Genomic DNA, 22,628 nt, shown 5'->3' with positions numbered 1-22,628 from the left:
GGTACATCTCCAGACTCATTCTGTAGTATGTATGCTATAGGAAGTATTACACAAATGCAAGTTTCAGTTAATTTAAAGAAGTCTCCTTAGGGGCACAAATGGATGTGGAAATTTAGCAGAGACAAGCCCAAGCAATGTGTGCTGTATATTGTATAAAATTGTATAAATTTTGAGGGTTTAAAACCAACCTAAAACTTAGACTGTGTATTATTTTAAATCATTTGGAAAAGAGTATTTTTTTGCTGATGCTTTTTATAGTTTAACACTAATACTTAAGGACTTTTGTGCTTTGTGTGCAGGTATATGTCTCGAGTCCATGGTATGCATCCAAAAGAAACCACACGTCAGCTGAGTTTAGCAGTCAAGGATGGTCTTATTGTTGAAACCCTGACGGTGGGATGTAAAGGGTCAAAAGCTGGTATTGAACAAGAAGGATATTGGTTGCCAGGAGATGAGATTGTGAGTATAAAATCTTTGAGAAAATAAATCATGATTTCTGGTGTCTTAGCATGAAACTTGTTTTAATTTCTATTGAAGGTTATTTATAGATGCTGTGTTGGTTATTGTGAACAGGGAAGTAATGCACTCTTGAACTTTTTTAACCTTTTCTATTCCATAGAAGCTCTTTCTTCGCTAATTCTGAGTTTTCTGCTATGAAGCACTGGCAAAGTCCTTTGCTCAGTCATCCTTCACTTTTATGTAGTATTCTCTTCTACAGCTGTACAGGAAGACAGTAAATGCTGTTGGTATTACTTGAAATCCTCAAACATCCTCAAATCCTGAAGACGGTATCTTTTAAAAAAAAAAAAAACCACAAGAATTTTTTATTAATCTTGCTTTAATCTGAATCTAAGGAAGGAAGAACTCCTCCCTTTCAAAAGTGCAACAAGAAGTTGTACATTTATATACAAACACACATGAAAAGATGTGTTTTAAAGATATTTGTGAACACCAGAGCACCCAGTTGGGAAGGATTTTCGTAGCACATCAGTAACAGGCATCCAGACATTGTTCCACTGGATGTGTAAGATAAATATTTACATCAAGTTAAATAGGCTGAAAGTTTTGTGAAGGAAAGAAAAGCATGTTTTCTATCCCTCCATAGCTGTGATGGAAAGCACTCACAAAGTTAACTGAGAATAGTCCTATAGACCAAGAAAAAAAAAAAGCTTGTGCAATTGCTTTGCCTTGTTCAGAAGCCCGGTCTCTGTATTTATAAGACCACGTTTTCTTACTTAAAAAAAAGAGAGTTTGGCAAAGCTTTCAAATACTTGAACCAGGAACTGTTGCTTTGGAAAATATAAGTTGCATTAAATACTGGTAAAATTGACAGCACTATCTTGGACATAGGTAATAATTTAAATTTTGAGGAAAACCAGAAAAACTCTACAGGAAAACAAATTCTAAAAACCACTGAAATACTCATTGCATTATTGCAGCCATCAATAAGATATTGATAGTGAAACAACAGATTATTTTTTTGGTTTAACGTGGAGAAATAGAAAGTGGAAACAGGCAGTATCCATAATAGAAAACATTATGGTTAAAATTATCCCAATTACACTAATCTAAAGTATTGAAATATATACTTAATGTATATTATGTTACTATTAAGATTCTCATTCTAATTTCATTAGAAACCCTCAAGGGAGCCTTTAAAGTGTATATAGCTTTGTTTTTACTATTCTCCTTGTGAGTAAATATTTCAAAATTCCAGCTTAGCTCTTTCATGTATTTCTTATGTCAGTTTTATCAGTTTAGGGATGATGTAAACTGTGTAGACTCAATATTACATAAAGTCTGAGATTTGTAGTTATCATCTCAAGTATTCAGTATGTTTCCTCTATTGCTAAAAGAAAAAAAAAAGAAAAAAAGAATCAAAATGCCTCACAATAGCCATTTCTTAAATAGTGATTCAAAAAATGTTCCTCCTACTTATTAGCAACATTTGTCTAACAAAAACTGTAAGACAACCAACATGTAAATTCCCAGTGAGTCGTAAGAATTACGTAATTAATTTATCTCAGAATGAAGAGTTCTCTCTGACTTGACTGAAGATGTTGCTTAAGTCGCATGATGAATAGCCCCTTGGTTAGAAGTATTGACTGTATTTTCAGCATGACTGATGCGTTGTGCTGTGTCCATATGTCTGATGGCCATTAGTTGTTCAGAACACCAGTGCGCACTTGACTTAACAGTTCTATGCAAAAACAGGAATCAGCTTCTAATCCAGGCCATGTTTCAACAGTACCCAACCTCCAACTTCTTGATCCTAATACTGAATCAAAATGCTGCAGACATGAAGCAAAACACATTGACTTGGTGTAAAGTCATTCTCTTTGTTCTTTTATTCAAAAAAAATTAATGAATAACAAAGTGTCATTGTCATCACTGGACATCAAGTCAAGTAGTTTCCATTCTCCAACAATGGGTGCAAAACCATGAAGTTTGGTATGTTATCTACATTGGACACGCTGGGTAGTTTTACAGATGCTTTGTCTGCACTTGATCAAGATGCAGTTTGTAGTTCTTTGTAATTCAGTAATGCCCAGATCTGGTACTAATGGCTGTTAAACCATGAGCCTAAGTTGTATTTCAGTGAGGACAAACACACAGAAATCTTTTCAGAGATCCACTTGTAGGAGATAGGAGTCTATGAATTAGAGCTATTAATGTTGGAACAGGGGTTTCAGATTTATCAGACTTCAGCACTTACAGACAGACCCTTGACCCAATTGTCAAACTCAGTTTGACTTGGAAGGCTCATAATGTGAAAGAGAAAGACTCGAGAACTGATCTGCCACCTATTGGCATCAGAACAAAAATGCCCTTGGATTTTAGCTTGTTTTCTGGCACTACAGTGGAAGTCAGTAAGGACCAGCTGTTTCAAGGAGTTAGCAAAGGGGACACATTCCTGCCATCGCTCCTTCATTTTTTATTTGAGCATTTGGTTGAAAAATCAAATCAAAGTTTTGGATCTAAATTTTAGCATTTCAAATCCACATTCAAGTAAATAAGTGACTGTCCTGACCTGCAGAACTGCTGAGCACCTGTATGATACTTACATAGGTGCCTGGCTAGAGGCTGCCACAAGGCTGAAAATACTGATTTTAATGATGACTTGTGGACTGATTGCTAAATGGTAACATTAATTAAAACCATACAGATTATGAAAACACACCTCTATTTAGAAAAGATTCATTACATAATCTGTGGTGTTTTCTTACGTTTCCAAACATTTGCCTTATGCCATAGTTTGACATGATAGATCTATGCAGTAAGGACACAGTCTCTGATAGGGTTACTCTTAGCCTTCAGAGGATTGTGTTAAAAAAATTATGTTACTTTGCTATCATTGTTCTATCAGTATGTTGAAGCTGTGATGAAAAAAATTAAGGAAAATTTCGTATATTATAGAGATTTCATACAAAAGAAGAAGCTGAGGTGCAAAGACAAAACAGTTTGAGGCCATTGGGAGGCCCTTCCAAAAGGGGCAACTCATGTGAAAACAACTATTCTGAAAAACTGGAAAAAAGAATGACCAGATTTAAAAGAGTATAAAATTGTTCTCTTTTTCTCTCAGATATATGTGGGAGAAATATTTTTATACAAGTTACTAAATTTAACATATGGAGTCAGTTGCCAAATGTACTATATTCCAGCTGATATTTAAGGGTTGGTATCTGTAGAAGAACTTTGCTGCAAATACTATACTTCCTGGACTTGTGCAGGTACTCATTTTGTTTGCTCATTTGCCATCTATACAGATGTTTTGCAGATTTTCAAAATGTGTTCTCATCTTACAGGCTTTCTCATCTTGCAGATGATTAATGCATTTGACACAAAATAAATGAGAGAATAAATTATTTTCCATTGTTATCCAGGATTTTAGTTCGGAATTTTGCATTTCTACTGTTTGTCAATGCCATTATTATGAAGTTCAACCAAATCTCTGCAGGTTCTTGCCTTACAAGGGAAATGACAGTCCTGAAATCGGTAATGGGAGTTTATTTTTTCTTACTGAAAGCTTTATTTCTGTTTCTCACAGAACTTGTGAAATTTGGAAGTGTTATTTATTAACATAAAAGAAATTATCTCCTTGCTCTTCTGGTTTAGAAAACAATTTGCAAATCAGTGTTGTTAACAATGTTTTCAATGCAGTGGAGAAAATAGAAGAGAAATGTAGTTATTGAAGAAAAGAATCATGAATCTCCTTACCTGTTCATTTCTATTTTCAGTTATGCCATGATTTTTATGTACTTTTTTCTGTGTGAAATAGCGGTCAGTCTAATCCCAATGAAAGAAATCAAATTAAAGCACCAATGTCATGTAGGTTTATGGGGGGTTAGATACAGTTCTTAGAGTTACTTTGTCTTACACATTCACATATTTTGTGATTTTTCTACAGACAGTGTGCATGGAGCTATTTTGAGCATTTAATGTGCTAATTCTTCTCCTCATGATTAAAGTCATAAAACTGCACTGACCCGGAGAGAGGCATTATGAATGTATAATTTAAATTTACATGTGTTCATAAAGCCAAACAATATTGTTCTCTTCTAAAACAGAGATTGTTAGTAACACGGGTTCATTGTTTGCATCTGAATGCAACATCTCGTAGCACTGCAGTGGTTTGAAGTTGGTTCATAGTGGCCAAATTCTCTAATGAGGTGTGAAGAGTGAGGCTTCACACTTAGTTAAGGCACTTCGAGGTATTTCTTCACTGACAAAATACATATAAGGTGATTATATTTTCAAGAATGAAAATATAATCAAAAAAAGCCAGCAACTTTTCTGGCTAGTTAAGTCTGACTTTGGGATTTAGTTGCAGTCATTTCTCTGTGCGTTTGTATCTCTCCATATCTAAATTATTGCCTCTGCAATTCTTCCCTCTAAATACTTTTTAGTTTAGTGGTGAGCATGTTATTCGGAGGGGCAGTTTGCTTGCTGTCCTGTTTTCAGAAAACATTAGAAACGTGCACACCCATGTATTCATAACTTGCTAACTCATACTCGCGAATTTCTGATATTTTCTATCTAGAAAGTTCTGGTGCTTGCTGAAGTCTGCCTAAATAATCCATCTCTTCGCTCTGTCTGCTCTTCCATCATTTTAACCTTTGTTGTAACCCACTGCCCGCACTGTGAGTTTTGAAGGTGATTTTGTTAACCCTAGTGACCTTAGGCACACACCCAGTGATTATTGTGATTTGCTGTATTGCAGCTTCAATTTTGCTAGGATCAGTCTATGAGAAAGGAGTATTTTGGCTATTATGTTTGTGTTAATCTAAACTGCTTTTGATTGAGTAAAGGCTGTGTTTCTTTCTTGCCATGCTTAATTGCTTTTGTAATTACATTGGTTTTTCCGTGCTAGGTCAGTATTGGTAGCCAGAAGCTGTTTTTGGAACTGGCTATGTCATCTTGAGTCTTAATAAATATAAAGATAATTGTAAAAAGCTTAGGAATGGTCACTGTGAGGGTTTGAATCTTTTCTATACATAAAATACACTTTAAATTAAAAACAAAACAAAACAGTAACAACCTACGTAGCTACCAGTTATTGCTAGCAAGCTAGGTACTTCTACCTGCCTAGATTGAGTAATGGTTTTAATGTGCATCCCATTCATTTCAGTTAGGAGCAGAAGGATAATATGAAACAGCAATAGAGACAGCCAGTACCTTCATCATGAAAGCTCTTAAGCTCTTACAACTACAGAGCACAGAGAGGAAGAGCATGTCGCACCAAATGAAGAAAAATTTCCTTCAGTGTTTAAAATATTCTCCATTTGTCTTGTCCGTCCATATTGCCTTTAATCTGAAGTCCAGTGTGAATTCACTGATCCAAAGCCAAACGTAGCCCAAACCATGATAGTTACTATTTCTCGCATATTGTAACAAATTGAGGATTTTTCAGGCTGGAACATTCCAGACAGATTCCTAATTATTGTGAAAATACCAGTGTTATTTACGTTTGGTGATTGACTGATGCGAAAAGTTAATGAATGATCCTGTGGGAGAAAAAAGTTCAAACTGGCTTCCATCTCTTATCCCACACCTCAGGGAAAGTATGAGGAGTCTTTGAGGGTCAGGCCGCTTAACAGTCTGGTCACACAAGAGCACTCAAGGGAAAGGAGCTTCTGGAACTCTTTGAATCTTTCTTTGCTTTCTGTCTTTCCATCCTTTAAGGTCCCATCTTCCAGAGCTTATTTTGCCAAGAGACTTCCACCATATAAATCTACTATGTGCTAAGAGCAAGTGATTTTTCCTGCAAATTATTATCACAAAGTGTGCTAGTCTAAAATTCTGCTTATTAATGAACCAAAAATCAGTGTCCTCTGGTGTAGTATCCTGCTGTGGATTTGTGAAAGTTCAGAAAAGCAAGTATTTTCAAATTGCCAGATCAAAGCATAGGCTATTTTGTCCTTGAGAAGCAAATTAGAATTCTGAACTCCCACCTCACGGATGAGAAATTTTTTCGGTATTAAAGCCAAGACCCTCCTTTGTCTTTGTATTAAGGCTATTAGCACGCAGCTGATGAGAATGGCCCCACTGCCATTCCAGTGGCTCTTTCTGTCTCCAGATGGGTTAAGAATCATGAACAATTCTCTGCATTCCTCTTCCAGTCTTGTTTTTCTCTTTCCATCTGCTCAGGAGTATTTCTTCCTTCTTCTCTGCGCATCCTTATTTTTCATCCCCTAAAAAAGGAGCTCACACTGTTTGGGAAGATCTTCATATTACTGAAGATGACACAAATAGAGTCCATCTTATTGCATACCTAAGAGATGATGCTTCTTTTAAACTGGTAAAACAACATCATCAGCATCTTCACTTGCCTCTCCCAGCTTTGCCAACTTGACTTTTAAAAATTGAGTCACTGTAATGCTGTATTCTTCTTTAAGGCTTTCAGTCAATGTTCTGGAGTTGAGATACTGATGATGTTCACAGATCTCACAGAATGTTTTTCTGATTGAAAGGGTGTTTTGAAGAATGATAATTTACTTACAGGTTTGAAGTAAACTAGGTAAACTAGTCTGTATCTTGTATCTATATGCTTCTATCATGGGACTTAAATTATGCTAATGGACTAAATGACATACATCAGTCCATCTTGAGTTTGTCCTGAAAATATGCATCTTGGTTTTTTCCACCTCTTTTGTGCCAACCCTGACCTAGTAATGTTGCTTTTATTAACTTTGTGGGTTCAAAATGCTCTGCATCTCTGGCAACTGTTTTGAATCTTTTATTATTATGTCATGCTGGTCACTGAATGAAACTTCATTGAAGCTGATGGGCTTATTAATATTCACGCTTCATTCACAATAAATGCAGGCCTCATGCCTTTACATCACGGACAGCTGAAACAATACCAGCCACACCTACAGCACAGGGGACATGGACAAGAAGTTGGAGATGTAAGCGAAGTGTGTAGGAGGTTCTGCTGTTGGTTCAGATCAACCTAGAAAAACACTACAAAATTCCATGGAGAAGGCCAGAAAAGCAATATATACATATTTTAAGAAAGGGGAAGGAGACCCCTTTTATGCACAGTTATTGGAAGGAGACTTGGAACTACAAGGAAAGAGATGGTTTCTTTCTGGTCTGGATTCATCCTCTTTCTAGGGGAACAAAACCTTCACATACATAATGTGGAAATAAAAGGCATTGCACCTAATAAATACTTCACTCCATCACTGATTTATCTCCCTAATGAAAATAGCCTACAAACCTCCTCTTGACTCAGCCTATGTAAAAAATGGTGACATTAACAGCAGAAGTGAATCCAGTTTCTGAAGAGATAAGTTGAAAGTTTCCATTAACCTTGAACTCACTTGGAACATGAAGAAAGAAAAAAAAAACCTTGAAACTATTTTCTATTTCTAATATCCTGGAGGAGAATGCTTATATTGTCTCACCTCAAATAATGTAAACTACTGCTACCCAAACATGATCTTCTTGGGAGGGAAACTGAGATTTATTCATTACTTCGGGAACACAGCTCATAGGCTGAGAAGATAAGCACGACAGGGGTTTTAGCAGTCATTTTGGCTGCTGGCATGCTGCTACACTTGAAAAAACTTCATTTCTTCTTAGCCCTGGGATCTAGAGACTGGCTCTATACTTTGGAGCCTATCACCCTGAATTGTCCAGAATATCACTACAAGGTAGGAGAGGGAATAAAAATCTACCTGTCTTGTCAGGAATCCAGAGAAGACTTTGGTGTTTTCTGCCAGAAACAGAAGACATCTAAGACAAACTGGCAATACATTTAATTAGACAAATTTAGGCTTGCAAATTAAACTCAGTGAAAGAAAGCCAAAAGTGTTCTGAGAGGCTGTGGAATTCACTGCAGAACCTGAGTCTTCTTCCATCAGTGCATCAGAAAAGGAAGCAGTTATCAGTGAAGAAAATGGAAATGGATTATCACAAGCCTATAAATATGTCTGTGTTTAATTTGCACTACAGAGGAGGAGATTTTGGTCTGTCTCGTGACTGATGGTTTTGTGTTGGTTCTTTTTAGAATAAAACTGATTTCTAACATGAGAGAGATTAAAAATAATGTTAAAAACAGTTAATTGCCAATATTATTAAAATATTGGCATAAATAAATAAATAAATAAATAAATAAAGTACTTGAAATTAAGCAAGATGCCTAGGTAGTTGTGAGGATATATGAACTCATAATTGCTTTGGATTTCTTTGTGATAAAATGTGAGTAATGAAGACCTACAAAGTGTCCTACAGAGTCAGTTTACGGAAATCCATTTTAAAGATGAACTCAGGTCATCAAAGGAAAGGATCTATAAAGGCAACTGATTTGCAACGGACAGATTATCCTGTCTGTAAAAGCACACATCATTGTAGCTACCTGCTGTGGTAGTTTTCTAGCAAAGGAAGCAGAAGATAAAGTGAAACTATTTTCATATAGGGATTCTAACTGCTGAAGTCTTTTTGACTTTGAAGGAGAGATGGATACTTGTTTATTTTCTGAGCACTTCTGGTGAGCAAAAGCAGTAGAAAAAAATAGATGCAAAACAGGAGGCAATGTATCTAGTGAATACATATATACAAGGAAACTACCGGGGAGAAAATAAGCTTCTTTTGATGCTGAATTTCCTCTAATGTATTATTCTAACATTAAATGTAAAACATGAGATGATCTGAGAAACTTTATCATTGTAAAGCAATCATCTTGATCAAGTATGGATCCTGTACGGCAGTGATAGCAAAGGGAGATACTTTATTAAACAGCTAGCTCACCGTTTACCTGCTGCAAAGATGGAGTAAGTCCTCTGAGCCATCGAGGAATTAATCATGCCTTCCTCAGTTCGGAGCCTAACCTGTCGTTCTGATGAAAAGATAAAAGCAGATTCAATGGGCTACTGAAAGCAAGTTTACAGGAGGATTCATGCTCGTTAAGGAATAGACGGAGCCAGGGATGTTGTGGCATGAAGAGAAGGCTGACCCAAAGGGCAGGAGGAGGACTGCCCTCACGGCAGGCTAGGACCTCTGGCGAAAAACATACACAGTGTCCCCATGGCATTTGAAAAAATGCTGGGAATGGTATTCCAGGACACATTATGTCTGTTTGACCCAGTTAGTATTTGATGCATGCTGGTGTCTGAGTGAAAACCAATACATTTGCCAGAGAGCCATGATAGGCTGAAGATTTCTTACTGGCTACTGTACCCAACGAGATACGGCCTGTTTAAAAAAGAGGCCAGTGTGCACATACAAGGTGCACATGCTAGTCTTCCTCTGAAAAAAAAAAGAGTAAGGCACCAATCCGTCCAGCTCTACAGATAAACAGCCACGTTTTTTAAAACTCTTATTACAGAGCAGTTACTTGGAAGTTCAACAGTATTGCAAAAGCAGTGGATAGGTGGGCAAAGGGAGACATTTCAAAGCTGAGCATGGTTTAGCATTTCCACTGTTCGTAAGGGCTCTTACAACTGCTGTTGTTTGAGCCTGTTTCAGACTGCCTTTTGTATAGGGCACAAATTCTGATACTTACACTTTGAGAGAAGTATTGGTGAAATACTAGACAAATAATTTGAGCGTGCAGTAGCTGTTTACAACAAATGTGTAAGTAAGAAGCATTTCCTTCAGGTTTTGTACTGGTAGTGTACATAGGTAGTGTGTCCCCACAGCAGTTTGTTATATTTGTGAGTCATAAAGACTGCAAAATGCACTGCAAAGTTTTAACAATTACCTATACTAAAGCTCGCGTCTGATCGAGAAAGCCTGAAAAAGACAGAATGGAACTGATGGATTAAGAATAGAGAATGTGTTTAGAAAGAAATAGGTGCTGCTTTGGTTAGCGTGAGTGGGGACATAGGTTCCTGTGGCATACTCTGAGACCTCTTAAGAAGAGGACTCGAATACCAGATAAGAGTGACGGTATAGTAGATACACCCGTGCTAGAATGCAGTACCACTACTTGTTATTATAATAAAGGCTTTTCATTTACAGCAGAAAGCTTGAAATATGAAAGATTAAGTAAAGAAGATAGGAATTACTTCCCAACGGCAGATGATGATGGATGCAGGTTGCAAAACCTAAAGCAAAATGAAAAATGTGAAAAAAATAATGTGTAATTCTTGTGGGAGGCATTTCTTTCAATGTATCTGTCTACTTGATATGGACGGGTAGCCAACTTTGTTGGGTTCCAGTGAAGAGTTACTGAAAGCCAACAAAGAAACCTAAACAGCAGAATCTAAGATTTTAAAAGCTTCTCTCTCAGATGAGGATTGGAAAATGGAAAGAACTCTGATCTTAAAGCTGATGGAGGTGGGGAGAAGAGAAAGAAGTGTTCCTGAATCCTAAAATACCAGAATCCAGAACATTTGCCTCAGAAACGATATCTTCAAATTGGGCATGGCCTATCTCATTAGATGTCAAAGAAACGGGAATCTGAGAAATAGTAGAAACTTACTCACTGAGATCCTTTTCAGTTTTCCACAGGGTTATGAAATAGTCAGGAAGAGATTACACTGAAGTTTTGGGTTGGTGGTTTGAAAACATCTTGAAATAAATGCAGCATGCAAATACTACTGTTTTTAAATAGTTTATATTTTGTAAACAACTTCTTTCTGCTGGCATGGACCTTGTTGCCATTCTAGATTCCACCACTGTGACAGACCAAAAGTGTTACGATACAAAATGGGTGAAATCTGCTGTGTATCTGCTAATGCTCTTCCTTCAGACTAAATGTGAAAAACTGTTTTAAGTTCTTTATCCGCTAGACAGCTGGAGCTCTAGGGGCTCTTAAAGCATAGACACTACACAGGTCTGACCATGAGTTTGCGCACAGGTGGGTCTGTATGAAAGTCCAGTGATCTGGAAGAAGCTGTGTGTGCATGAGTGTGGATGAGAGATATAGAAACACACCACAGCAGTGCATAGGTAAGCAGCAAAGAAACGCTGGAGAATAACTTGAAACAGAACACCTGGGGAAAAAAAAGTCCAGAGAGTGCCATGGACTACCAACAACAGCCATGCAGGAAATGCTGGGAACCGTGAGCTCCATGGAAAATGCTTTCCTTCTTTTGCGTCATACTGAATTTAGGACAACAGAACTGTATGTATACTATTCATAAATAAACATGATTGCACCAAAGAGATAACTGACTTATAATTGTTTTTCCCATCTATGTGACCTTTTTTTTTTTTTTAGCTTACTGGTTGGGTCCAAAGGATATCCATAATTTGGATGGTTTGGGAAATGTAGTTCAACAGTGTGAAACCAGCAAATCCCCATAAAAGGGAGTTTCATGAATAGAGTTTTGCCTTTTTTCCCTCTCCCTTTTCCTCTCTTCACCTGATAGTAGAGTGACTTAATACCGAGTATCTGGGCTACCATTAAGGGACCTGGAGAAAACAGATTAACAGGTAAGAAATGAGCTATGTTAATGGAATATGCATTATAAAAAGGCAAAGTGGTCCTTCTAGGCAAAGTCTAAGAAAGGAGGTTATATTGTTTTCATGTGCTATGCCTACATATAATTTGTAGGAAAATAAAAATTTACTAGTTGTTTTTACATCTTTTTTTACAATAATCATGGGCTTGCTAAGGTATGGAAGTGACCTAATAGTTACAATTTTGACCTCTAAGTTATTGTTAATTTTACTGTCAATACGTGCTTCACATCTCCTACTTAATGGTATGCTAATTGTACAGCAGGATGTCACATTCTCCAACATACAGATTCCCTATTTCAATTACAGCTAAGTAAATCTCCATTACTAATGAGTAAGCATTTCTTTTCCACGTACATTTGCATTATAATGGACATTTTCTTTATGCACTAAAATTATTCTTTCCTTGACAACAGTTATATATTTTATTCTACAGTAAAGGCTATGACATGATGATTCATTCCTTTCTGTTGGGTTTATCTGTATTTAAATTGTCAAATGTTCTGGATAGCCTGACGTTTTCTGTCCCATGTTATTTTCCTGTACTTCCAGAATAAATTTTGTATTTGCTTTAAGACAACCTACTTAAGACAAATCACAAAAAAGTAAACTTACATGCTGGTCATAAATTAAGCTGTGTTTTTGAAATTGTTGCATTGTTTCATTCATGTTGCTGAGAAATCTCAACTATTTATGTCAGTGCAAAGTGACCTTTATGATATAATGTTTGGCTTATTTGAATATAAAGAACAAGTGACCACCAGTGGCCCATATCACTGCAAGATCCCACTCTGCTTAACAGAGCATAGCTCTGGCTATTAAATACAATCCCCCAAACAGACGTTTGCTGCCCTGCTGGTGCATATATCTCCTCATGCAGTGGGCAGCTGCGTAGAATGAAGGGGGAAGGCCTCCTGTTACATCCGAGCTGTGCAGCTTTGCTGCCAAATCCGCTCCCTCTTGGGGGTTGTGGCCAGTCACTGGGTGCTGCTGAACTGCTGAACTTGGGCAGCCGGGCGCTGCTGGCAGAGGATTCCCTTCGTCTGCCAGCGCGGTGACCCAAGAGGCTTTCCCTGCCCTGCGTCAGGAAACGAGGATATTGGCAAACTGAGTCCCTGTGGCGGAGATCCTGCCTTCATTCCGCGTGGCCCTGGGAAAATGTATCACCTTTTATACACAAATAAGGACTGTGAGTTTTATTGATAAAGTGATAGCTTAATCTTTGATAATATGCAGCAAAGAATGTGTTGCTTTGATTTTGGTGGGGCCACTCCCTATGCAGTAAATAACGTTACGGGGATCTTTTTTAGATACTCAAAGAAGGTTTCTGTCTTTATCAAAGAGAGTGCATTAAATGACAATCATTAATATTCTTGATGATTTTTAAGTTGGCCTGGTGGTGGGTGTATATATGGGGAAGAAGATGGGTGTTGGGTTCTGTTAATGATATAAATACATGGGATATTTTAAGGAAACAAAATGTGGTGAAAGCATTAGGTAGCATTCCAGAAATGCCGGAGGAAATAAATGTATGCAACCAGGTGTTAGAAATAACAGATTGATTTCCTGGTCACTGTGCATGAATTCTTTCTAGCCTTGTGTATATCCTGATAATCGGATGGCTTACAGTATAGATACAAAGTTTGTTTTGTTTTTATTTTGAAAGGCCTACGGTATGCAGCCTTTTTCCCAGACAGCAGCAAAAAACAAGGTGAACAATTTTTGCACTATGTGGTTTTGAATTCTGTCATATTTTCTATTACGTTTCTGTCTTCCATTAGGATAGCTTAGTTTACTATATTAACCACCACCATCATCCATATCACTTCCAATTCTGAGTTTAGTCTGCATTATGTATGTATGTAGTTTGATGATTTTTTCTCTCTCCTGGGGGCTGGAAGTGGTTACTCCCACGTTACGGTTGTTGTCAGGATGGTTGCCCTTTCATCAGTCCTTCCCGGAGAGGCTGGTGACACCTGGTGGTGCGTTCTGTAAATGCAGACTTAAGCGTCTTAGCAGCTGGTGGAGAATTTTGACCTGTCCTACCCCGAGCACTGACAGTCAGACTTGGAGTAATTTAAATGAATCTGATCTCCTGCGTTTAAAAAAAAAAAAAAAAAAAAAAAAAAAGTGTTGGGAGCACATTCCTCTCCCATTCAACCTTATGCAAACCAAGAGAAGCAATAACATTTCATTGCTGTTGGAGCAAAATTAATGCCTCTGACCTTGCTATTGAACTCAATAGTGTAGTTGTTCACAATACTTTTTTTATTTTCTTTATTAACTTTTCAAATATATTGCATAAACGAATGTTTATATATACTTACGCACTAAATATACTGCATTAAACTAAAAATCTTTTCTGTGAAAAGCCTGGGTGATTATATTTAGAAATAATGGTGTTTTCAAAACGTTACAGTGTGAGTACTGAATGAAGCTTCTTCTGGTGTTTTATATAACGTGATGGTTTCTGGCTTGAGTGTATGATTTTTCTTGCCAGCAAGTATATTTCCGTATGTTTATGAAATTCTACATGTCTTTGCCAGCATATTTCCTAACAATGGAATATCTGGGATATACCAATAAGTAACTAGTATGAATAAAAATTAAGAATCCTGGAATCCTGATTCTCTGGTGAAATTCCTCAGTAGCCAGGACCTGTTGGGATCTTCTCAGTTTGATTTTTATCTGGAGAGGTCTTCAATCAAAACTGACTCTTTTTCTTGCATAATTGGCCCTTTACTGCCATCTGATTATTTTATTTAGTTTCATAAAGAAGATAAGTATTACACTTGATATGAAAGAAATATAAATCAATAATATATCCTGATTTTTCTTAGTCTACAAAGCAAATCAAGTACATCAACAATGCAGTATCTTTAGTTGTTCCAAAAATATCATAAAGTAGAGGCTCCCAAAGTGCACTGCCGCTGGACTCTGGAAGGGGAAAGATTTGGTGCAATGAGACTGTGTTCTTTACAGCCAAATTTGGTAGTAGTATTATATCATTCTGAGATATACAGAATTGGCAAGTAAAATTCAAGGAGGAGAAATGATAGAAGAGTCAAGCTACGCTGTTAATCTGAACAACAAAGGAGGGCAAAGTTCTGAGTTCAAAAATCTTTGGTTAGTGGTTGGTTGGGGTTTTTTTCCCCTAAACTTGTTGCCTCTGCAGTCCAGCATTCACAGCATATAAACTTTAGTGTAGGCACTCTGGGTTGAGACTGTCCCTAAATCTCTTACATTCAAGGGGGCTCTCGTCAGATGAATTAGATACACAACATGGCTGCTCTTCAGCATGAGGGACTGGAAGTGCCGCTTCTGTGTAGCACTTCTTACGCTGCTCCATTGGAGGAGACCTCTCGCACAAGGACTTAAATGACTAGTTCCCAGGCACGGGAAAATGAGATTCGGACAAATGCCAGTTCTGGCAGTTGGTGAGAATTGCTAACCCCACTTTACAACATGACATTAAAAATAGCTTGATCAGATTTTTATCAAGATAATTTATGGAAGAATAGGAGTAATTTTTTCAGAGATCTGAACCCATTGAAAAGTGACATTTGACAAGAAGAGGCATTGGGAGTTTTATCTGAGAAATGACAGCTATTTTGTCTTCTAAGTGTAGGGAGAAGTGTGGCATTTCAGATAAAAAACATAAACATATAACGGTGGCCACTGGCAATTCTGTTTGGTTTTAGTACTATAGATTCTTACAGCAAAATTCTGCCTCCAAATTATATGCATGCTGCTCTCATTTACTTCAGCAAAGCTTATGCACATGTTTCAAAGGTCAGAATTTGGCCGTTGGGGCTGAATTTTCAAGGAAGAGTGTATTAAAGACATCTGTGCATCAGCAGAACTATATCCTTTGTTTTCTGTAGAACGTTTCAAGAGTAAGCGTAGTGCTGTTGGGCACTGCAAGAGAAACATTTTCTATTTTTTGAATTGCATTGGGATTGCTTAGCAGAAACATTTCTTGCAGCAATAGGTTCATGATTTCATTTATTGTTTGCAACTCAACACTTTGATACTGAAAAGTTGCCAGTTTTAAGAGAGTAAAGACTGGAAGGGACTGCCCTTCAGAAAATTACAGTTGAAAATACACTGTAACAATGAAAGCGAGAGGAAATAGTCCAAGAAAATAGGTATGGTCTGTTGAGGTGGACAAACTTTTGTTTGTAGTCTGATACAGAGAGGTCAACAAGTGTTTTACACAAAGGTAGAAAACAAACCCACTTTTCATTGTGGACAGAGCTCATATTTGAACTTGTTACTAATCAGACACTTGAAAAAACTAAAACTTGGCATTCATATTTTATTGGAGTTAGTGTGTATTAAATGGATGGAGTGTGTAGGTTTTCCCCTGTTTTTTAAACATTATACACTTCTTAAAATGTTTATAATGTCTAATTGCTGCTGGATTTCAAGACATATCAATTTTGTTCTTAGTTCCTGCAGATTTTGACAGAATGTCATACCAAAATATTTTGTATTTTTTGTAGGACTGGGAAACAGAAAATCATGACTGGTATTGTTTTGAATGCCATTTGCCTGGAGAGGTGTTGATATGTGACCTGTGTTTTCGTGTGTATCATTCCAAGTGTTTGTCTGATGAGTTCAGGCTTAGAGACAGCAGTAGTCACTGGCAGTGCCCAGTTTGCAGGGTGAGTACCTATGAGATTTCATGTGCTGATTAGAGGATTGATATTCATTAATAGATTCATTAAGGTGTCCAGATGGTCTGGCCAGGTTAATGGATAAAGAATTGAATATTGAAACGATGGTACATACCTAGAGCATCTATACAGAGATACCAAAATATGGTGCATGTAGCAGATGGTCATTTTTTAAGACTCCAGCAAGTTTTACTTATGCATTTGAACGCACACAGTATACTGTGTGGGAATGTGTGTACGTATGTGTGCCACGTGTGAATGCAGTATATTGTGGAAATCTTCAACATGAGTAAAAAAATTGCTGTATAAGATGCTACGGTTTTTACTTAACATAATTTTAATGAATCATAATGTAACTTTTTTGTATTTTGATGACTGCATTCTTAATATTTTATTGGAATCTTATTTTACATTATAAAGCCACAATCATGTTGCTGATGAGGACAGTATCAAAAAATATGGGGTGAAATCCTGCTTCTCATTTACTTCTATGGATTCTACTGGTGTGAAAAGGCCAATCTGGATTTCACCCATCGCATCCATATCTATATTGCTTTTTCTTTAAAATTGCTGTTCTTATGAGCATGGTAGGGAGAGAGCAAAGAGAATTTTTTATATACTTTCCGAGAATGAGCAGGTATGATTTCTACATGTCTTTAGAAGACTAAACATTCTAGTGAGAATGGCTTTTAGTGGTACCTGGCCTTGAATCAGCCAGCTACTTCTCCTCACTGTCATCATCTCCATGTCACCACTCCCAGTGGAGCACATTCTTAGGCTTCTTTAAATGGAGGGAATCATGCATATGAATGTGTAAGGATAAAATTATTGCTACAGAAAGGCGTAAAACTGCCAGTTGTGCTCCGCGTTGGATTGCTGGAGGGAGAGGAAATTCCCTTGCTGAAAGCTTAGATCTAGCTGTAGAGCAGCAGACTGACCTTCAGGTGATCTGTGCTGCAAGGAATGCAAGGGTTCAGGCGCTTTGTAGTCCAGTGAAGCAGTTTTTGAAAACACGTGGATTGTTTTGTTTCAAAACAGTGCTTTCTGAGTGCTGTTACCTTAGAACTAGTTGTAAAAAACCTGTTGCTCGTTGCCTCAGATTGGGAGCTCTCAGGGTTTAGGTAAATAGCAAGAAAATCGAGCCTGCCTCAAGGAAGTGGAAAGGAATGAAAAAGAAGTAATGGCAGGGAAAGAAACAGATAAGAATAGGGACGTGTACTGTGTCTCTCCACGTTGAACTACTAGCATTTAATTTAGCTACTCAATATTCCCTCTGTTAAAAACAAAGAATGGACATATATAGGTGAATTGCTTTCAGATTTTTAAATAAATCTCTTGAATTTGGTTCTCGTAATAAGTATTGGTAGTTCTTAGAAATAGTGAAAATTAGGTAAACAGAATCCAGTCTCCACTCTAGTTTACCAGTAATTTTAGATGACACGTGGTGAGAGTAGGGAATGTAATGGTTTAAGCCACCTTGTATATGAAGTGGCTTGTAACATCTGTCTTGTAACGTGGGTGTCGTCAGAGTGGAAATACTGAACTGTTGCATGAAATATGCACAGATACGTAGGGTAGTCAGCTTGGAGAACAGTTTGACTTTCATCCTGGAGCCTTGGACTCCTTTATGGCAATGATGATAAACAAATGTTTACCTTCTTAAAATCCTTTGAAACTCAGACCATGTGCACTGTGTCTGTCTTTCCGCATATTGGTTCCCTTTTTGTTCCTCAAAGACTAAGGAGGGGTTTTGGGGGCTCTTAAATACTTTCTGCCCCAGAGATCTTTGACTTGCTCAGTGCCTCAGATGATGATCAGCAGATTTTTGTGAATATTGCCATTTTGAATGCCATGGCATCCTTTTCCCCCCTATGCTGGCAGCTCCTGTTTTCCTTGTAATTAATCTGAATCACTTCAAGCCCTAATTCTGCAAACTTGGACTAAGGAGGCTTACACAGTCCCCATAAGCAAAGGAGATTTGGTTTGGCATGGGAGTTAGCATCTTTGTTTCAGACTTCAGTATTCTTCCACTACTTTCTCACCACCTTCCTAGGAAATGAATGCTCTAATTTTATTTTAAAAGCAAGAGAGACGCCCATATTAAAAGACTATGGTAATTTGGAGAGCCCTGGCTGATGTCCAGAGGATGTAACAGACCTTAACTATCTTGCATAAGGGCGATGGGATTTACTTTGCATTATCAGCAGTAAATATGTATGTTCAAGAAAAGTAATAGCTGGGACAAAGAGATGCATATATTTTCATATTTTATTCTTGTAACTGGACATAGCACTTTTCACCTGGGAATTTCAAAGCTCTTTGCAAAGGTGAAGTAAAAGTATGTTTGAAATCTAATATATTGGGAGAAATAATCTAAGAACACTTCATTCTTATGTAAAGATTGCTTCTGTAATGCTGCCAAGGTCAGCAAGCCTTTGGATTATTCATTTCACAATTGCTGGTTGTACTAGTTCAATCAACCTGTGCAGCTTTATCTTGCACACTTGACTACTCAGAAACATTTTATAAAGGACATTGCCAAGGATTTGTTCATAACTTTAAAATATTTTTCCACCCATAACATTTATAACAGTCCCTTGCAAACCTTGCTCTGAACTCTGTTTCCCTGCTGATGTTCTTTCTCCACTGCATCCAAAAGCAAGAAATGTCCAGTTCGCGGCTTTTTCTTTAACTTGATTGTACCAATCTGAATATTTTGTACCCTACATAATTCTCAGCAGGAGTCAAGAGTCAAGCAAAGTTCAATTCAAACCACATTGCAGTGATTGAAAATTTTCCCTGACTGCTGACTAATCATTGTCTTAAGTGAAATAAATTGTTATTGTCAGCAAAATTCCTGGTAGACAGGTCACGAGAGAAAGACTTAATATCAAATGAACTTAGAGATTACATTCCCCACTACTGGAATGGCCCATTCAAGACAGGGTTAGTCAACTTGGGATGAGGGATGATCCTAAGAGGGATGCGGGAGACTTGTACATTTATTGCAGCTCTTTGGTTAGATAAAAGGAGGAAATTCATTTTCTCCAGCTGTTAATTTAGCACCTAAAGACTACAGAAAGTACGGCAAAAATACTGGTGTTTTTGGGGGGCAGAAATAGATACATACAAAAATCTGAATAGGAGAATATTGATCACATGTTGGGGTAACCAACTATTAGTACTTCTTTTTTTAAAAAAATCGTATTTAAAAATAATTTTGTAAAAAGGCAAAATTATGCATGGTGACATATAGTTTGTCTCAGAGGAATAGATTTTGATTTGTGAAGCAAAAAGAAAGAATTACTCATATGGTTTCACTTGACTTCTAAATTTTTTACAATCATCTGATCAGAGATTGATCTTCCATGCATGTGCTTTGCAAAGAATTATAACCAATTCACCTATCATAGTGGGTGTTTCAATATTTCTGGTTTTTATATATATGACAGTGAAGTAAACTGTAGAGCTTAGGATATTAAATGCTGTGCTGATAAATATTCTATAAATAGGCTATTTCTGAGTTCTGGTACTGTACTAAGCATTTTGTAGAGTACATAAAAATACACCACCATGCAGTTCACAATCAACATTAGACATAATTTGACAAGTGAGGATGACAAACAGGAGAAAGTTAGAAGCACAAAAAGGTGAAGGTTACTTAAGTGAAGTAGCTGAAGAACTTAGGTCAAGGCATTTTAGGTATTAGCTGTCAGTCAAGATGGTTAATGTAAAATACAAGGAAGGAAGGAAGAATATGGCTCTATGTCTCACTTTATGGGGTGTTATGGTAGGAGTTTGGATAACTGTGTGATGAAACATATTCTATAGACAGGATTGGGCATAATCATACAAATAAGAGCCATGGACTGGTGGGTGAAGAGAAGCCCTGGTATGGGACCGATACTACACACCTGGGGAGGTGACAGTGCTTGGCAGGTCCCTCCCATTCACCTTGCAGCCACATGCACCCTTGGGTAAATCAGGGAGCTGGCAGAACTGGGCACTGCATAAGGTGTATTTAATAAAGTATAAAGGAGTTTTTCCACAGCAGTGAGCAAACTGGAAAACCTCCACTTACAGCCTCCTACCACCTTCTCTGTGCATGTAAAAGCATATTTAATTCATATGATGCTTCATATTCAGAAGGTGCTTAATGCACCATACATGTACAAACCAGTTTGTGGATTTAGCTGTAACATTTCCAAAAGCACCTAATGCTTTGAAAAGTCTAGTTTGTCTGTATATGATCTTGAAAGAGGCAGGAGGCAGGTCTTATGCCATATTCTGCTCATGCAGATGCTTTTCTGTATGCTGCTTGGGGCATACAGCGCACTGGTTGCTCTGAGAGCCATCCTGCATACCTGCATACCTTTCTTAATGGTACAGGAAACCTGAGGACCTGAGTGTTGGGAGTTTAAGAGGGTGGCAGAGCAGTAAAGCTTTCCATATGTAGCACCAAATTCCTCTGGAAATTTAAGTCCTGAAAAAATCCAAGGGTCGGTGGATAGAGCAAGGAGTTTCTAAACAGCAGTCATGAACGTATGCTAGACTCTTGCACGTAGTTCCACGCTGCAGATACACCCCTGGATACCTGAACTGCTTCTGAAAAAGGAACTAGTGCCTTAGAAACATGCATCTGTCATTGAGCAGCCTTCACCTAATCCATCACTGAACTGCAGCGAAGCTCTTTGATGTGTCTATACACATGTTAGTTAAGGGAGGAAGGGAAAAAAAATATTCATTAATGGGAGGTTATAGGGAAAACTCTTTACATGGAGAAAATGCAATTGAAATGTTTATAGCTACACAGAATGCTGGCACTAAGACCTTTAATTTCTTAAAGTTTCTCTATTTTTTTTCGCTTCAAATGGAAGGTTGCAGCAACTGCAGCATAGGGACCATTGTCATCCTGAGAGTTGAGAGCTACATGCTAACTCAGGGTGCAAAGGATAGTCACTTCCATCATAAATGGTGCTACTGCAGGATGGAGTGTTTCTTGGCATTACCCCTCACTGCTGCTAGCGTTGTGTGGTTCATAAAGTCTTGTAGTGAATTCCTGCACTATAAGCATGTCAGAATTGCTAAATAAATCACACCTGCACAGTGCAACGTATTGCTACCCTCTTTAACAGCTAAGCAGTAGTATTAATCTGGAATATTGAATACAAAAAGCAATGTAAATCTAAGCTTCAGGTGCCAGCTTCTAAGAAATAGATGTGCCGCAGAGAATAAGGCATATATAAGGTATTCCCTGCACCCACAAGCAAAGAGTTAGGTTGCAGCCTTGGCCTTCCACCTACCAGATCTCATTAATCTTCTACATGAGGATTGCTGTTGTGAAGGTTATTGCTTCACTCCTGCGTCCCCTGTGTAAACATGTATGTCTGACAAAGCCTTTCGGTTTACCATGATTCAAAACAGAAGGGTTGCAGATTTCTCTAAAAATTGGTGAGACTTAGGAATCATCCTTGTTATGGGTTAACCCTGGTAGGGAGCTAAGCACCACACAGCCCCTCTCTCACCTCTCCCTGACTCTCAGTGGGGCAGAGGAAAAGGACGAGTAAAAGCAAGAAAACTTTTGAGTCGAGATAAAAATTGTGTAATAAGTGAAGAAATGGAAGAAGAGAGAAAGAAAACAAAACAAAAGAAGTGATGCAAAGGTAATCACTCACCACCCTTCATGGGTAGACTGATGCCCAGCCAGTTCCTGAGCAAAAGATGACTAACCCCAGTAAACTCCCTCCTCTCCCTTTCCATTGCTGAGCATGATGTTATATGGCATGGAGTATCTCTTCGGTTTGTTCAGGTCATCTGCCTGGTTGTGTCACCTCCCAGCCTCTTGCGTACCCCGCAGCCCATGCATTGTGGGGGCAGAGTGAGAAACAACTAAGGGCTTGATACTGTGCAACCACTGTTCAGCAAGAGCTAAAACATCAGTGTGTTACCAACACCGCTTTGGTCACAAATCTAAACCACAAGACCACATGAGCTGCTGTGAAGACAATTAACTTCATCCCAGCAGACCGGTACAAT

The 22,628-nt window shown here is 37.9% G+C and overlaps 1 protein-coding gene across 8 annotated transcripts in view; it reads left to right on the top strand.

Annotated features, from left to right (window-relative positions):
• ZMYND11 (zinc finger MYND-type containing 11) overlaps window positions 1-22,628 on the top strand; it is a gene marked incomplete at both ends in the record, with an annotated part of 66,091 nt that overhangs the window by 18,746 nt on the left and 24,717 nt on the right. For 4 of the 8 annotated variants that reach the window (XM_082015552.1, XM_082015553.1, XM_082015551.1 and 1 more), the window contains 2 exons: window positions 300-459; window positions 16,419-16,580. In XM_082015552.1, the coding sequence (XP_081871678.1) occupies window positions 300-459; window positions 16,419-16,580 (322 nt within the window). Of the gene's footprint in view, window positions 1-299; window positions 460-13,579; window positions 13,625-16,418; window positions 16,581-22,628 lie in introns of all 8 variants that reach the window. The other 4 variants (XM_082015555.1, XM_082015556.1, XM_082015554.1 and 1 more) reach the window with 2 other exon arrangements.

The sequence above is a fragment of the Phaethon aethereus genome (assembly GCF_964289735.1).
Source record: "Phaethon aethereus genome assembly, chromosome: 2".
Lineage (NCBI taxonomy): Eukaryota > Metazoa > Chordata > Aves > Phaethontiformes > Phaethontidae > Phaethon > Phaethon aethereus.
This window is presented reverse-complemented; position numbering and strand designations above follow the sequence as displayed.